The sequence below is a fragment of the Sciurus carolinensis genome, chromosome 18 (assembly GCF_902686445.1).
Source record: "Sciurus carolinensis chromosome 18, mSciCar1.2, whole genome shotgun sequence".
NCBI lineage: Eukaryota > Metazoa > Chordata > Mammalia > Rodentia > Sciuridae > Sciurus > Sciurus carolinensis.
Genome location: NC_062230.1, coordinates 27,904,004 through 27,918,703, shown reverse-complemented (window position 1 = coordinate 27,918,703; position 14,700 = coordinate 27,904,004). Strand labels below are relative to the sequence as shown.

At 50.8% G+C, this 14,700-nt stretch overlaps 1 protein-coding gene and 1 non-coding gene across 3 annotated transcripts in view; one reads left to right on the top strand and one right to left on the bottom strand.

Moving 5' to 3' along the window:
• Positions 1–4,353, bottom strand: part of Syt17 (synaptotagmin 17) — a 77,795-nt gene extending 73,442 nt beyond the window's left edge. Inside the window, exons 1-2 of one of the 2 annotated variants that reach the window (XM_047533715.1) lie at positions 3,982–4,353; positions 477–499 (exon numbers count right to left, since the gene is read on the bottom strand). Coding sequence is in view for 1 of the 2 variants with exons in the window: in XM_047533714.1 (XP_047389670.1) it covers positions 477–494; positions 3,982–3,996 (33 nt within the window). In the remaining variant the exon portion in view is untranslated. The remainder of the gene's footprint in view (positions 1–476; positions 500–3,981) is intronic. The other variant, XM_047533714.1, reaches the window with a different exon arrangement.
• A 9,740-nt stretch (positions 4,354–14,093) lies between these two features.
• Trnat-ugu (transfer RNA threonine (anticodon UGU)) lies at positions 14,094–14,166 on the top strand. Its single transcript has one exon. It is a non-coding gene; the product is annotated as a tRNA-Thr (tRNA).
• The last annotated feature ends 534 nt before the right edge of the window (positions 14,167–14,700 follow it).

Here is a 14,700-nt window from a genome sequence, read left to right as displayed (position 1 = left end):
TTTACCAACCGCGGCCACAGAGACGGCCAACATCGAGGCGCTGAAGCCATTAATAGCAAGGAAAACGTCTGCAGGTATTTTCTTTCCTAGGGGCGTCTTTCTTGGCATCTGGGTGTTTTCTACAACACAGCGAGGGCTCCACAATATGTTCCCCAAACGCCAATGACTGTTACTCTCTTCTTGCAAAGAAGGAATTTTTTTTTTTTTTTTTTTTTTAATAATCTCGGTGACATGAAAGTGAACGGAGAGAGTCAAGCGGAATGAGCCGGGGTGGGGAGGGACATCTGTCTTGCTCTTAGTTCTTCCTCTTACCCGGGATCGCCTTTCAGTGGAAAGGAATGGACACCGTGCCCTGGTCCATGGGCAGGTATTATTTCATAGTTAAGGTCCCCACCGCCCCCACGTAACCCTCCGAAAGCAAAGGCAAGCCCTTCTGCAGCAGAAACCAGACCAAACACATCATCAAATTAACCCACCTCGTTCAATGGTTCCAGCTGCCCTTTTAGAGATCCACGAGGAAGCCAAGGGGCGGGAGGAGGTGAAGGGTTGAGAGAGAGAGAGAGAGAGAGAGAGAGAGACCAGTTTAGCCATATTCCAGAAAGAGAACCACAGCCGCAAGGAAAGCTCCCTGCCCTCTGCACTTACCATCCTGGGAAGGGAGGTGGGTTTCTAACAAGGTGTTGCTATATTCAGGACTACTGGTAGCCTCCTGGTTAACCAACACCGAACGAATGGGCAACTTTAGCATTTCGATCTGATTTGCACCGTATGCTGTTATGAATCAGAGCGGGCGGATAGACAGTCATGCTATCCAACACAGCCACCCTTCAGGGGAATCGCAAACCTTCCTATACAGAAATAGCCACGAAGCCACCCCAAAAGGACATGTTGAGCTAGCGTGCAGCAGGCACCGAACGCATGTCACTTGGCTCCCCCCTCCCCGCCCTCCCGGAGGCCCTACCTTCCGATTCTGATCCAATGGTGATGTGCAGAGTTTGATATGACCACCCACTAATAGGGGGAGTTGGACAGGAAGCTGCGATCTGGTCCTCAGGAGGCGGGGGGACCCCCACCCCAGCTTCTCACAGGTTCCCCAGCACACACCCTCCCACCCGCTTGCTGATGATTTTCCAAATGAACCAAGTATACCAGGAAGGTGAGGCTCCTGCACCCCAGCCTAGGACGCCTCCAGAGATGAGCTGGGGTACCAGTCTCAGAACTTTGAAACCAAGAGGGAGAAGTTGTTTTCTTTTTCAGGACTCCTGCAGGAGGAGAAGGTCTCAGTTGGGTCCCATTGATAGGTGACCCTGGATCACTCCCACCCTCCCTTTTAAAAAAAGAAGGCAGAGCCCAGCTCGGAGTCCCGACCCTGCCCTACCCAGCTAGAACGTAATAATGTGGAATTGCTGCCCTGGTGTTTATTTTTCCAGTTGCCTTCTGCTTGCATCACGTGATCTTGGTTTCCTATTATGGTACTGACATAAGGTACCATTCTCTTCATATGATTTCTTTTTAAGTTAAAAAAGTCCATTATAGAAAAAAAATTACATTAATAACAGTATAGGTCATATGTGGCTCATGAAAAATTCAGAATCCTTGAGGCAGCCAGAGATGAACTGCAGCTTGGGAAAGAGTCCAAGGGACTCCCCCAAACCCCAAACTCAAACCACACGCAGAACAAGAGCTGCAGATGCACCCATAGGAGCAGGAGGGAGGAGTACTAATCTGGCCTTGCCACTGATCGACCATGTGACCTGAACAAGTCAGGAAGCCTCTCTGAACCTCAGTTACTTCTTTGCTTTAGTAGAAAGGCCACGCCCTACCTAAAGGGGTGCTGTTGAGATGAGACACCCTGACTATGGAAAAGCCTGTGTGCTGCCTAGCTGCAGAATACAATGCACCCTTTCTGTGGCTTATGAGAGCAAGGTGATTGATTGCCCAGACCCACGGAACCTACCGGCACCAAGTACTGTGCTGGCAGATACAGCAGTACACAGAGCAGCGGAAAGCTAGGACCCGGCGAGGTCTTCAGGAGGAAGTGTTTCAACTAGGGATAAAGTGATGCTTATTTACAAAATCCCGTGTCCATGCCCTCCTGCCCCCAGCATAGGCTGGTCAAAAGGGAACCATCTATAAAACCATGACACACAGACACAAGGCCACCGCATGTCCCCGCTGAGGATGCACAGCTTCCTCAAAGCCCAGATACAAGATGAGTGTCGTGGAGCAAAAAGAACCCAAGGAAGATGAAAGGGTAAAGGGAAGAGGCTCGGGTCCCCTGGATCACTGAGTCTCCCTCCCGCTGGGTGCCCCGGGTTCATAGGTTTGGCAGAAGTGGAGAACTGAGTCCGGCCATAAGGCCAGAGGAAGGAGAATCCAGACAGTCCAAACAGGCTGGCTGGTAGGGCTTAAGGTCAGCTCTGGCCCCAGAGCCTATTTCTCTACAGCCCTCCAGCTAAAATTGACTGGTATATTTTAAATGGCTGGGGAGAAAAAAATAATCCCAAAGAGGTTACTACTTATTGACTCGTGTAAAATATACAAAATTTAAATTTCAGTGTCCACGACAATTAGTTTTCTTGGAACACAGCCACACCCACTCAATGACTGCGGTGGCTGCTTTACCGCCACAGAGTTGAAGAGCTGTGACAGGGACCACGTGGGCCTCCAAGAAGAAAAAGAGTCACTTTCTGGCACTTCACAGAAGTTCAACCACTTGTTCTGCGAGGAGAGTGGGTATCGCTGAGTCTCCATGGGGATGCTTGAGGTTATCACTCATACATGCCCCTGTTCACATTTTAGATCCCACCTTGACCCGTGGGTAGCCGGGTGGCCCTGGGCAAGTTCACTTAATTTCTGTGCTGAAGGTGGTCAGTGAAAGCCCCAAAGCCTGTTTCAATGTTGAATTTTCACTAGATTATGCATCCGGAGGGGCAGGGACTGGGCTGCTCTATCCCCAGTACAGGTGATGGTCACCCGAACATTTGTTGAGCGATGAGCCAACAGTCTCCTGACAACATTCAGCACATAGTAAATGTGACCTTCCTTGAACTTGAAATGAGGACCTAGGGATTCCACGAAAAGGAAGCCAATCCAGGGATTCTAAGCCAAAAGAGGAGTGGGTAGTCTCCGCCAGATCACAGAGTCCCTGGGTCTGAGGACAAAAAGGAATGCGTGAGCCAGCAGCCCCCAGCTTGGGCTGAGGAACAAAATGTAACCCCCGGGAGGGGTACGTGTTGGCTTTGCTGCCAGGCTCTGGCTGAGGAGCCAGCTCAATGGGTCTGACAGCCAGTCTGGCCGTGTGACCTTGGCATTGACCTGTCGCCACTTTTCTCTTTGCAGAGGAGAAAGGTCTCTTAAATAAGCAGCCCAGTGCAACCCCACCCCACCTGCCAAAGAGGTGCTTGGAGATTATTTCAGCCCAAGGGTTCTTGGCGGAGCTTCTTCAAGGTGATGGGTGGGGGGGTTCCCAATTCCCAGACCCCAATGCAACGGGCTACAGTGCTCAGCTCCTTCACCTTCACCAATGCGCTCTGGCCTCGGTGCCCCCCACCCCTCAGCACTCAGTGCCCGGGAGAGACGACGTCCTTGTTCCTCCTGGCCGGAACAGCTGCCACAAGCTCGCTCCGCCGGCCAATTAGCCCCAGCCGTCACCACGGCAACGGCAGCTGGCGGGCCGGGCGGCTGGCGCGCCCCGGGCCGCCCTCCCCGCGGCCCCTCCCCTGGGGTGGGGTGCCAGGGGGAGGACAGGCGGGCGGGGGGTCCGCCCCACCCCCATTCCCTCCGGGGAGGCGCGGGCGCGCTCGCAGAGCCCACGAGGGCCCTCCGCCCAGGGGTCCCGGGGTCCCCTGCCGCTTTTCCCGGGGCGCACCGCCGCCGCTGCACGGGTAGCCCGCGCTCGGGCACCCTTCTTCTCGAGGCAAGTTCGCGGGCGCCGGCCGCGTGCCCTCCCCGGCGCCCTGGCCCGCGCCTCAGCCCTACCTGGATGTACGCCATCTTCGCCCGCGCGCACTCACTCCGGCCCGGGCATGGCGCCGCCACCGCCACTTTGCCCTCGCCGACAGGGGCGGGGGGAGACAGCAAGGGGGAAAGGAAGAAGAAGGCAGCCGGTGGCCCCAGACGTGACTGGCGTGGCTGATGAGCGGCGCCCGCCCCTCCGCCGGCCGCCCCGTCCTTGCCTTCCCCTGCGTTCCGGCTCCCCGAGTCCGGCCGCCTCCCCGGCTCGCCCAGCTCGGGCGCCCGGGGCCCCCGCCGCGGCCTCCCTGGCTGTCCCGCGCTCCCCCCGAGGCGCTCCCAGGCTGGAGTAAGGCCGGGCCGCCTGGGAGGGAGCCCGGGGCAGCCGCGGGGACTGCAGCGACCCCAGCGCGGGCGGGGCCGGAGCGCGCGGGAGGCGGGGGAGGGGACGGGGCTGGGGACCGGGGTGGCGAGGGCGGCGCACAGGTCAGCCCATCCGGCGGGCACCGGCGCGGGCGGCCCCCGAAAGCAGCGCCCCCGGGGCGGCCGCGAAGGTCGCGGTGCACAGCCTAGCACGCCCTGGGGTCCCGCGCCGGGAGGATCCTCCATCCAGCCCTCTCCCCAAACCTGCTTGGAAAAACTTTATTCCCGCCCCACCCGACGCGCCTAGAACGGTGGCGGCGAAGCGGACGGAGGCTGGACGAGTGGAAGCCCGGAGTAAGGTGGGCGCGGGGGCCCCGAGGGAGGTGCCGCGACCGGGGCCGCAGGGGGCGAGCGGAGAGAGCAGAGCGCCCCTGTGCCTAAACCTGCCCCAGTCGCGCCCTGGGCGCAACAGGTCTAGCGCGGGGCGGCACAGCAGCGCCACCCAGCGTCGTGCTCGGCTCCTGCGAGCCTCAGCCGGCCGGCAGCCGAGCCCGCCAGCGTGCGCCCTGGGGCGTGTCCACCTCCCGACAGCTGGGGCGCCCTGCACCCGAAGGCCTCACCGAATCTCCCGGCCCAAGGTCCCCCCAGCCCAAGGCCACAGAGCTTGCGTGGCTCTGCATCGAGGAATTTGAATGGAAACATTGCCCTCCGCTGGTTCTCTTTTTTAAAGGACCAGCTGTCTCCTGTTGCTGGTCTCCAGCATTTCAGACTGAATTGGAATCTTCCAGCGCCTCTGTCTTTTTCATCAGTGAAAAGTGGGTAAAATCTGTCCTGCCTGCCCTCCGGGGCTGTTTTGCAGGAATAAGTGAGAAATGAATGCGGAAGGAATGAAGCCCGCAATATACATGTGTATTTATTTTGTGTAAAAAGCCAGCCGACGTGGATTTTTGAGCATATGTTTAGTTTGTAACACAGCACGTGTAACATGCTGAGCACTTGTAATGGGCGGACATGAACCCAGCGCTTCCTGGGCATTTTTCCAGGTCTTCCTGGCGCACCTTTGCTCACCTCTGTCCCCCTAGCACAAGCCTGAGCGTGGTAGGTAGGCGCAAGGGGTTTTGCTGTTGCTGTTGACACTGCTTCTGGAATGGATGCCTCAATAAAGATGAGGAGACTGAAGGTCAGAGAGGTAAAACCACTCGCGCAGGGCTTGACAGCTGGTGGTGTGGGCCCTGGTCCTTCACACAAGCGGTTCTTAACCCCTTGGCCATGTTTCTCCAGCACTGATGGGAAGCAGCTCTTGGTGGGGTGGACTGAGCCGAGGAAGGAAGCCTACAGGAACTGTGGTGCCTTTCGGGGAACACCAGGGAGGTGGAGGGTCTGCTAGGTGTTCAGTAAATAACAGCAGCTAACCTTTGAGCCCCCTGACCATCCCACTCTTCAAGTGAGAAATCAACAGGAGAGGTAAAGAGGTGAAGTGACCTGCCCAGGGTGCGCACTGCTCCCGGGACCTGGGGTTCAAGTCCAGATGGTCTGTGCTTGAGTTTGTCTCCCAGCTGCTGCATCCTGCTGTCTCATCCTGCCTGGCCTTGGGGATAGGGTGGGAACCCCTAGAGTTCCTTTAAGACCTTAATCTGGTAAGATCTGGAAATGGGAATACTCAGCTCCCTGCCCTGAGGGAGGAGCCCTGCAGACCTGGTGGAGAAGCCCCCTAGCCCAGATGATTGACAGATGCATGGGATTACACGTGACCTGTGCTGTGACCAAGAGTCCAGGGGACTGTGGTTACAGAGGAGGGACCCAACCTAGTGTGATGAGGGCCAGTAGGCTCCCTGAAGGGACAGACATTGAACGAGTCCTAAAGAACTGAAGATGAGATTATTCTAGAGCCTAGTGGAACTTATTTCGGGGGACTCATGGAGAAATCTCTGCAGGGTCTGTGAACTTAGAAAGAAACCAAATCACATCTCCATTGTCCCTCACCTCTACCTGAAACTTAATATTTCTTCCCCTCACCCATGCCAGCAACAAATTAAAACAATATTAGCACTTAGCTGGGACTTGGTCATCCACAAAAATCATGTATGTTCACATCAGCATTACAAGTTGTTATAAATAACCTGAAATTTCATTTAGTCCCTTTACGGCTTGAAAATGACTGTAGTTAGGTCCTACCACCAGGCCTTTCTATTTAATGTGTTAACAAAAAGGCACATCTAGCTGGGGGTGGTGGCGCATGCCTGTAATCCCAGCGACTTGGGAGGCTGAGGCAGGAGGATCAAAACCAGCCTCAGCAAATTAGCGAGGCCTTAGCAACTTAGCAAGTCCCTGTCTCAAAATAAAAAATAAAAAGGGCTGGGGATGTGGCTCAGTGGTTAAGTGCCTCTGGATTCAATCCCTGGTACAAAAAAAAAAAAAAAAAAAAAAAAAAAAAAAAACCACACACATAATCCCATATTTAAATTTGCTTAAATACTTTTGATAACTGTATGTGCACCTAATTTCATTATCATCCTATGTATTTTATGCATAAAAATTATTCAGAGATGCAATCTCCAGGCTTCTGCTGACTGCCAAAGGTCCCATGGCACAGAAAGGGTTAAAAAAAAAAAAAGAAGATCTCCTGAAATCAAACTTGGGGGGAGATGGGGAACTGCACAGAGTTCTCCCCCGGGTGGTGCCAGATGAAGTTCAACAGGTAGGAGGGGCCACCTGTTACCCCACAGGGAGGAACGTGATTGGAAGGATTGGGGTGTGCGTGTCTAGCTGGCTGCCCTTCTGCATGGAGTAGAAAAGCCCGGATCCAGGGAGGCTGGTGGGAGCCTGTTGCAAAATCTCGCAGAAGTGATGCAGGGCTCCACCAAGGCAGTGGCCATGAACCTGGGTGGTCACGAGGGGGTGTGGTGAGGGGGGAGGCAGGAGGGGCCGGAGGAGAGCATTCATATCTGGATCTTTTGAGTCTCAGATATTTTCTAGAGTTCCTTAAAGGAAGCCCCAATTCCACCCAGCTTGAGCAAATGAATAATTTATGGACTCATTAACTGGGAAGTCCAAGGGCAAATCCTACAGGCACGGCTGGAATGAGGGATGCAGTCAAAGTCGTAAAGGCTCCTTCTATGTCTGTCTCATCTTTTCACAGCTCCTCTCTAAACATTAAAAAACTTTTTTTGTTATTCCTAGAGTAGATTTGCTTCCCATGGTAGACAACGAAATGGTCTTAAGTTTATATTTTTATAGTCTGTGCTCCAAAGGAAGAGAGATTTTTCCATCATCTCTTATGGAGAATTTCTGGCCCTGCTCAGCTCACAGGCCTACTGTGTCCAGAAGACCCTGCACAGGTGACCAGAGATGCATGGGGTCCAGCAGGGACTGTGCGGAGACTGGGAGGGGCCAGCTCTCTAAGAAACGACGCTGGGAGACAAAGACATCGTGCCCACGAGGAGGCGACTGTGGAACACCTAGGTCATGTTCATTGGGTAAAACAGGTGGTTCTGGAAATCGCTCAGAGCTGATGATGGGGAAGGAGGCTCAGTGCCTCCCGTGGGCACTTCTGGACCCAGATCCATCTTCAGCTCTAAAACCAACGTGCCTCCTCGCCTCTCCTCTGGAGCAGCCGGCCCTGGATGGGGCTGAGGCTCGCTGCTCATAATAACGGTCTTCTCTTTAAGACTCTTCAGGAAGTAGTTAGAGGTGGGAACGTCAAGTGCAGACTTCAGAATGCCGACTGTAATTAAGAAGTGCCAGACTGGTAAAACCAATCGCTGGCATCCACATGGGTCATGCGGATTCCAGTTAGGTGACTTTCTATTTCTGCCCTTCTGGCTGATGGCAACTTGTCTCCTAAGTCCATTTTAAGATTCCCAAACATGACATCCAGGTCCCATTTTAGCAGTCCCGGTAACCCCATGCAGTGTTTGTGGATGTCAGGGAAGGAGGAGATCTCCAGGGTAATTAAATGGCTAGTCTGAAATAGGAAGGGTGGCCAACAGTTAAATATGGTCCCTGGAGTCCAGGCTACCCTGCGGGGGTGTCAGGGCCTTTCATCTCCATCCTCACCAGGGGTGGCCTGGTTTGACAGCAATAGATCTAGTCCTCGCCTACCTGTGACCTCCAATAAGCCACATCGCCTCTGTGAGCCTCAGTTTTCCTCATCCGCAGAATGGAGCTAATGCTCTCCTACTAGGGCTGGTGTGTGAGGAACACCAAATGAGAAGATGGCCTTTGAAATTCTGTCATGTCACTCATCAGAAGTGGTTCTGTGTTTCCTCCCCTGAAGGCACACATTTAATCTGCTTTATTTTATAGTTGGAAGGGAAATATGGAGGAAGAAAGGGTGACATGGAGGTTGAGATCCTGGACTCTGGAGTCAGCCAGCCCAGGTCCAAGTCATGCTGCCCACCACTTACCAGCAGTGGGACTTCAGACAGATTTCTCCTCTGTGAGCCTCAACTTGCTTCCCAGGAAATGGGTTAACAACAGCCACTCTTGTGGAATCAGGGGGTCAACTGGAGAAATGTGTATAGCCAATCTATACTTAGCCTCAGTGGGACTGCCACCAAGGAGGTACTTGGTAAATGCATGCCATTAATATTTTTTCATTTCAAAACATGCACGCACGGCACAGACCAGTCCCTACAATTACTAGTAACTGCGCTAAGTTCATTTACCCTGACAGGTTTCCTTCTTTGCGCATGGACGAGATGGAGAAGAGAGAGCCACGTCAAACACACAGACAGTTGTTCTCAAACTGAATTGTGCATAGAAAGGCTTGGGGGCGACTGTCCCCTTCAACTCCCTATTCTCAGATTCCTCACCCAGAGATTCTGATGCAACAGATTTAGGGGCGGAGCCTGAGGGTCTGCTGTTCCTAACGAGCTCCCCAGTAGAAGCCGGTGCAGGTGGCCCAAAGCTTAACCTTGACCTTTGCATCTGCGATATCATCTCTGTGATGTTTGCACCCTTTACCTAGGAGGGTGCTCACTGCCAGCCAGGCTGCCCCATGGTGAGGTGCCATCCGCTTCAGGGGGTCAGGGTGGGAGATTGCACAGGGATGGGGGATGGGCCCGATGCTACCCGTAGGCCCTGAAGGTGTTGGACTCACCCAGGCGGCTGGACCTCCAGCTGGTCCGTGCCTCCTCTCAGACGTCTCTTCATCTTGCATGCTGTCTGCTGGCCTCACTCCTGAGGCTCCTGCTTAGATGCAGAAGGCTGACAGTCCAGCTTTGAATCCCCCACCCCATGCTCCCTCCAGCCCCCACACTGCTTCAGGAATTGCCACTCCAAATGCCCTTGACAGAGGCTGGTAGCTACAGCCAGCCAAACCCTCTCCACCCCATGATTCAGAAAAGGGTAGCTAATTATTAGTCTTCAAGAAGGAAAATCTGAGGGCGATTTAATAACAGGCTGCAAACATATGAAGGGTTATTAGCAGAAAGCTGGTGACCACCTGTTCCCTCTCTCTGCTGTGGCTAAGAGGAACAGAGATGGGATTTAACTGCAGAAATACGCCGTGCCAGCAGGGGCATAAACATGACAGTACTGATGTAGTTTCAAGGGGTAGCATATAAAATCTGCTTCCCTAGGATTTATGACAAGAAAAGAAGCTTTGGATCTGATGTGTCATTCCCCCCAGAGGCGGGGAGGAGGACCTGAGGCTGGGAGCATCTTTGAGACAGGGATTTCATCTTACTCATCCCTGATCCCAGTACCTGGTGCACTGTGGACCAGTGGGTCTCAAAGTATGGTCCCTGGACCAGCGGCCACAGCAGCTCCTAGGACCTTGCTAGAAAATGCAGTCACAGGTCCCACCCACACTGAATCAGAATCCTGGGGGTGGGGACCAGCAAGCTGTGTTTCAACAATCCCTCCAGAAGATTCTGATGCTAACTGAAGTGTGAGAACCACGGTGTATTCCTCACCTGGGTATCTTGTTCAATGCAAGTTTCTGATTGAGTAGGTCTCTGGGGGCAAGGCCTGAGAATCTGTATTTCTAACAATCTGTAAACGATGCTGCTCTACTTTGGGTGCTGAATGTCCTCAAAGACCTGTGTATTCAAGGCTTTGCTCCTACGGAAAAGTGTTGGAAATCTTTGAGAGTTTTGGTCTAGGGGGAGGTCCTTAGGTTACAGGGCAGATTGTGGGACCTCATCCCCCTTCTCTTCCCCTTTCTTGCTCCCTTGACCATGACATGTACTTCCGCCATAATGTGCTGCCTTGCCATTGGCCCAGAGCCACAAGGCCTATCATGGAAAACCTCCCAAAACTGTAATCCAAAATAAAGCTTTCCTCTTTTTAAGTTCACTACCTCAAGTACTTTGTTACAGTGACAGAAAGCTGACTAAGACACCAATGTTGCTGGTCCACAAATGGGTTCCCACAGACTGAAAAGTAAAAATATCTAAAATGCATACATTTATTCCTGCACATACCTCAGGGCTCATCTCAGTTCCATAGGAAGCACAGACAGGATCAGAAAGCAGGTAGACCCTGTCCCAAGGCAGACAGAGGACCTGCCTAAGCCACACCCAGACTCTCGACTTATGAGACAACAGTTGCTCTTTTAAGCAGCCAAGTATATGATAATTAGTCAGCATTGGGTAATACAGGCTGAACACCCCTGATCCAAAAATCCAAAATCTGAAATGTTCCCAAATCTGAAACTCTTTGCACACCAACATGTTGCCACAAGCAAAAAATTCCAATCCTGACCTCATGTGACAGGTCACAGTCTCAAACACAAGTGCACTAAAAATATGTAAAATCAACTTCGGGCTATTTGTGTAAGGCATGTAGGAAACAAATGAATTTCACATTGGGACTTGGATCCCATCTGATATATCACGAGGTACGTAGCAATATTCCCAAACCCAGACCAATCTGGATTCCAGAACATTTCTGGTTGCAAGCTTTTCAGATAAGAGATCTACTACTTGTATTTCAGGTTTGCTCAAATGTCACCTTCCCAATCTGTTCTCCCCTGACTTTTCTCTTCAAAGTAACTATTCTGTCCTTTCTCAGGATATCCCTCCTGCCCTTCCTGGCTTAATGTGTCTCTGGAATACATAGCACCATGAGACAGATTTTTTTTTTTTCATATTGTCCATGATCTGTCTCCCCAATTAGCATTAGCTCTGTGAGTGTAGGAGTATTTCATCTGTTTATTTCCAGGCTGTGTCCCTTATACCTAGGACAGTGCCCAGATTACAGAAGGCCTTGGTCATATTGTAGAATGAATGAACTGTGCTGACGGTCTCCCTCCACAGAAGTGGACAAGTGGCACTGTAGTGTGTCAACTGTACATTTCCTCAGCACAATAATCCCAATGAGAAAAGGGATTTTGCCAGACATCCATATAGATCAATCCAGGGAAGGACCAATTAGCCCCCCTTGGGTGTTGTGGCTCCTTGTGTAGGGAAATGTGGGCAATCTGCAATAGACCCTGAGACTGCCCGACCTCCCCTGTTGCAGCTTTGCCTTCTCAGGGGACGTAGCTGTTGTGTGCACGGCAGGTTCATCAAGACCTGTGTTCTAGTCTAAGAAAGAGCTGGCTTTTCTATTGTGGGGAAGAAATCTGCACTGTCTAAAGAACCACAGGAAGATTATTTGCAAATGTTCATGGCAGCATTACTCATCATTACCAAAAAGCGGATGAAATCCAAATATCCATCAGTGGATAAATGGATAAACAAAATGTCGTAGAGCCATACCAACAGAACACAGCTCCAAAAAGGAATGAACACTGATACATGCTACATCATGGATAGCCTCCAAAACATTAAGTGAAAGAAGTGAGATGGGAAAGAACTCACATGACTCCATTTTTGTGAAGCATCCAGAAGAGGAAAAACCATAGAGGCAGAGAACAGATTAGTGGGTTCCTGGGCCGGGGGCGGGAATGGGGAATGAATGTAGATTTTTGGAGAGTGACAGAAATGTCCGAAAGCTGTGTTGTGACAATGGTTTCATGATTCTGTGAACTACTAGGAATTGATTATGATAGGTAAATTATACATCAACAAAGTTGTTTTAAAAAAGAAAGAAAATTAAAAGCCCTTGCTAAAAACATTTTTTTGGCTCCACATCTAAAGGATCCCCCATCAAATTCTGTTTGAGAATCATGCTTCCTCTTTTTACATAAGTTTCTATAAAAGATCAACAAGAAGCACCTCTCAGTGTTCCAAAATAATATAAATCAAGTTTATACCAAATAGATTAATACATTAGCTTGGCCTGATTTTCGCCCTGCGTAAGTCAGTCAAAGGGATCATGATGTTCTGATCCTTCGAGATGGTTTTTTGGTCATGATCACAGAGCCTTTGTTGTCTGACCTTGTCCCTGAAAGAACTGTACCAGCTCCAGGGATCACTGCCTAGCAGAGCAACTGACAAATGCCACATCTACAGAGGGAACAGAAGCAGTCAGTAAAATCTTATATTGTGACAACAGCAGATTGAGGGAGTGAAATTCTCTGATTAGCCTGTCTCTTTGGTGACCTGCAATTTCCATTTCAATGCAATCAAAGGTGACCAGAGGTCGCATAATCCACCACCCAAGGTCAATGGCAGGTGCAAGGGTAGAGGGGAATGGAGCACAATGATTGGCCTAGCCTGGGTCACATGCCTATAGCTGGGGGTGCAGCGCACCATGATTGGCAGCCCCACTAGAAACATATGGGATAAGAGAAGGACAGTTCTCACAAAGGAAATAAATGATGAGAAGACAGAAACACCAGGTGACTTCTATTATTCCCATGTGCTGAAAAATCTTTATGAGTCCAGATGTCCTATGAAGGGCAGCCCGTGTCATAAGTGACAGTTAAACAGGCACTCATGGGACCTTGCCTACTATTTATCTTCAGGTTCCTTCTTAAAGCCAGCCCCAGGCACAGCTAAGTCTTCTCTGTACCCCAGAGGACTTGCAAGTGCTAAGAATTCTGGGATGAAGTGTGCTCGCTTTGTGGTCTACGTGGACAGGCAGCTCAGTGCTGAGCACCTTTCACAAGACTAGCTACTAGAAATGTCCAGGATTCAGTGCAAAATGAAAACATGTGGTGTCCTTTATTCAACATTATTAAGAATTTTAAGACAATGAAAGCCACACCTTAAACCAAGTTCAAAGCCTTCTGAGCATGGGACCCAGTTCCTCCTCCTTTTTTTCCTCCACTCCTGCACTTCCTCAGCCCCCCTCTTATCCAGGATCTAACAACACAAAACCAACCCACCCACCCAACCACTTCCCTCCCTCTACAAACTCAAACCCAAACATCTCTGCAGAGAGAGGGCGCTGCAAACACAAAACCCTTATTTTTAGAGTTTTATCCTTAACACACATGATGGGTACTTAGCTTATCGTTCCCAGAAACATCCCAGGATTCTTCCTGGGACTTGGGTCAAAGAACATGAAGAAAGTAGCTTCCTCAATGGAGACCCAATCACCAGGATTGTTCCCATTTGAGGGAGTTTAATAATAACTCTTTCCATTTATTGATCCTTACCATTTAACAAAGCACCACCCTCAACTGTGTGTGTGTGTGTGTGTGTGTGTGTGTGTGTGCACACGCGCGTACACGCGTGTGCGCATGCGCAGTGCTGGGGATTGAACCCAGGGCCTTGTGCATGCAAGGCAGGCACTCTACCAACTGAGCTATCTCCCCAGCCCACCCTCGATGTTTTATATGCATAGATACCTTCCCATTCTCATAATGAATCTGTAAGCGAGGCGCAGAGGCAGAAAGAATTATTGCCCCATTCGTCAAGAAAAAACTGGGTTGTTGGGCTGGGGATGTAGCTCAGTTGGTAGAGTGCTTGCCTTGTAAGCATAAGGCCCTGGGTTCAATCCCCAGCACCGCCAAAAATAAAAAATAAATAATAAATAAATTTTAAAAACTGGGATGTTTAGTAAATCAGACAGCTAATCAGCGACAAGGCTAGGATCTGAGTCCAGATCTGACAGAGAGTAAAGCCCTCCCTCTTTCTGCTACAGGAAACAACATTTGATCGTTCCATTTCTAACCCCATAGAGTCCTGGACACCAGACACAGGGCAAATAAAGACATTATTATCTTGAGCTGCATCTTGCAATGCATGGTTCAAATTCTATTAAAATTAATCAACCTTGAAGATTAATTATTATACGAGAAAAATACGTAGGCCAACCAACATACTTTTGGTGGGGGTCAATGTCAAATCCTGCTTGACTAGCCACGGTGCCAGATATCTGTCTGTGGGTTAAGATTAAGGAAGCTTGAGCCTTTAACCGTAAAAGACAACCATTCTGCAGAGATAGGACAGGCTGGAGATGATTTCAGAGCCCTGGAAAAGAGAAGGCTCTAGAACAGTGTAAATGTTCACTGCTCTTTACAAAAACATTGCTTGGGTCATTTAT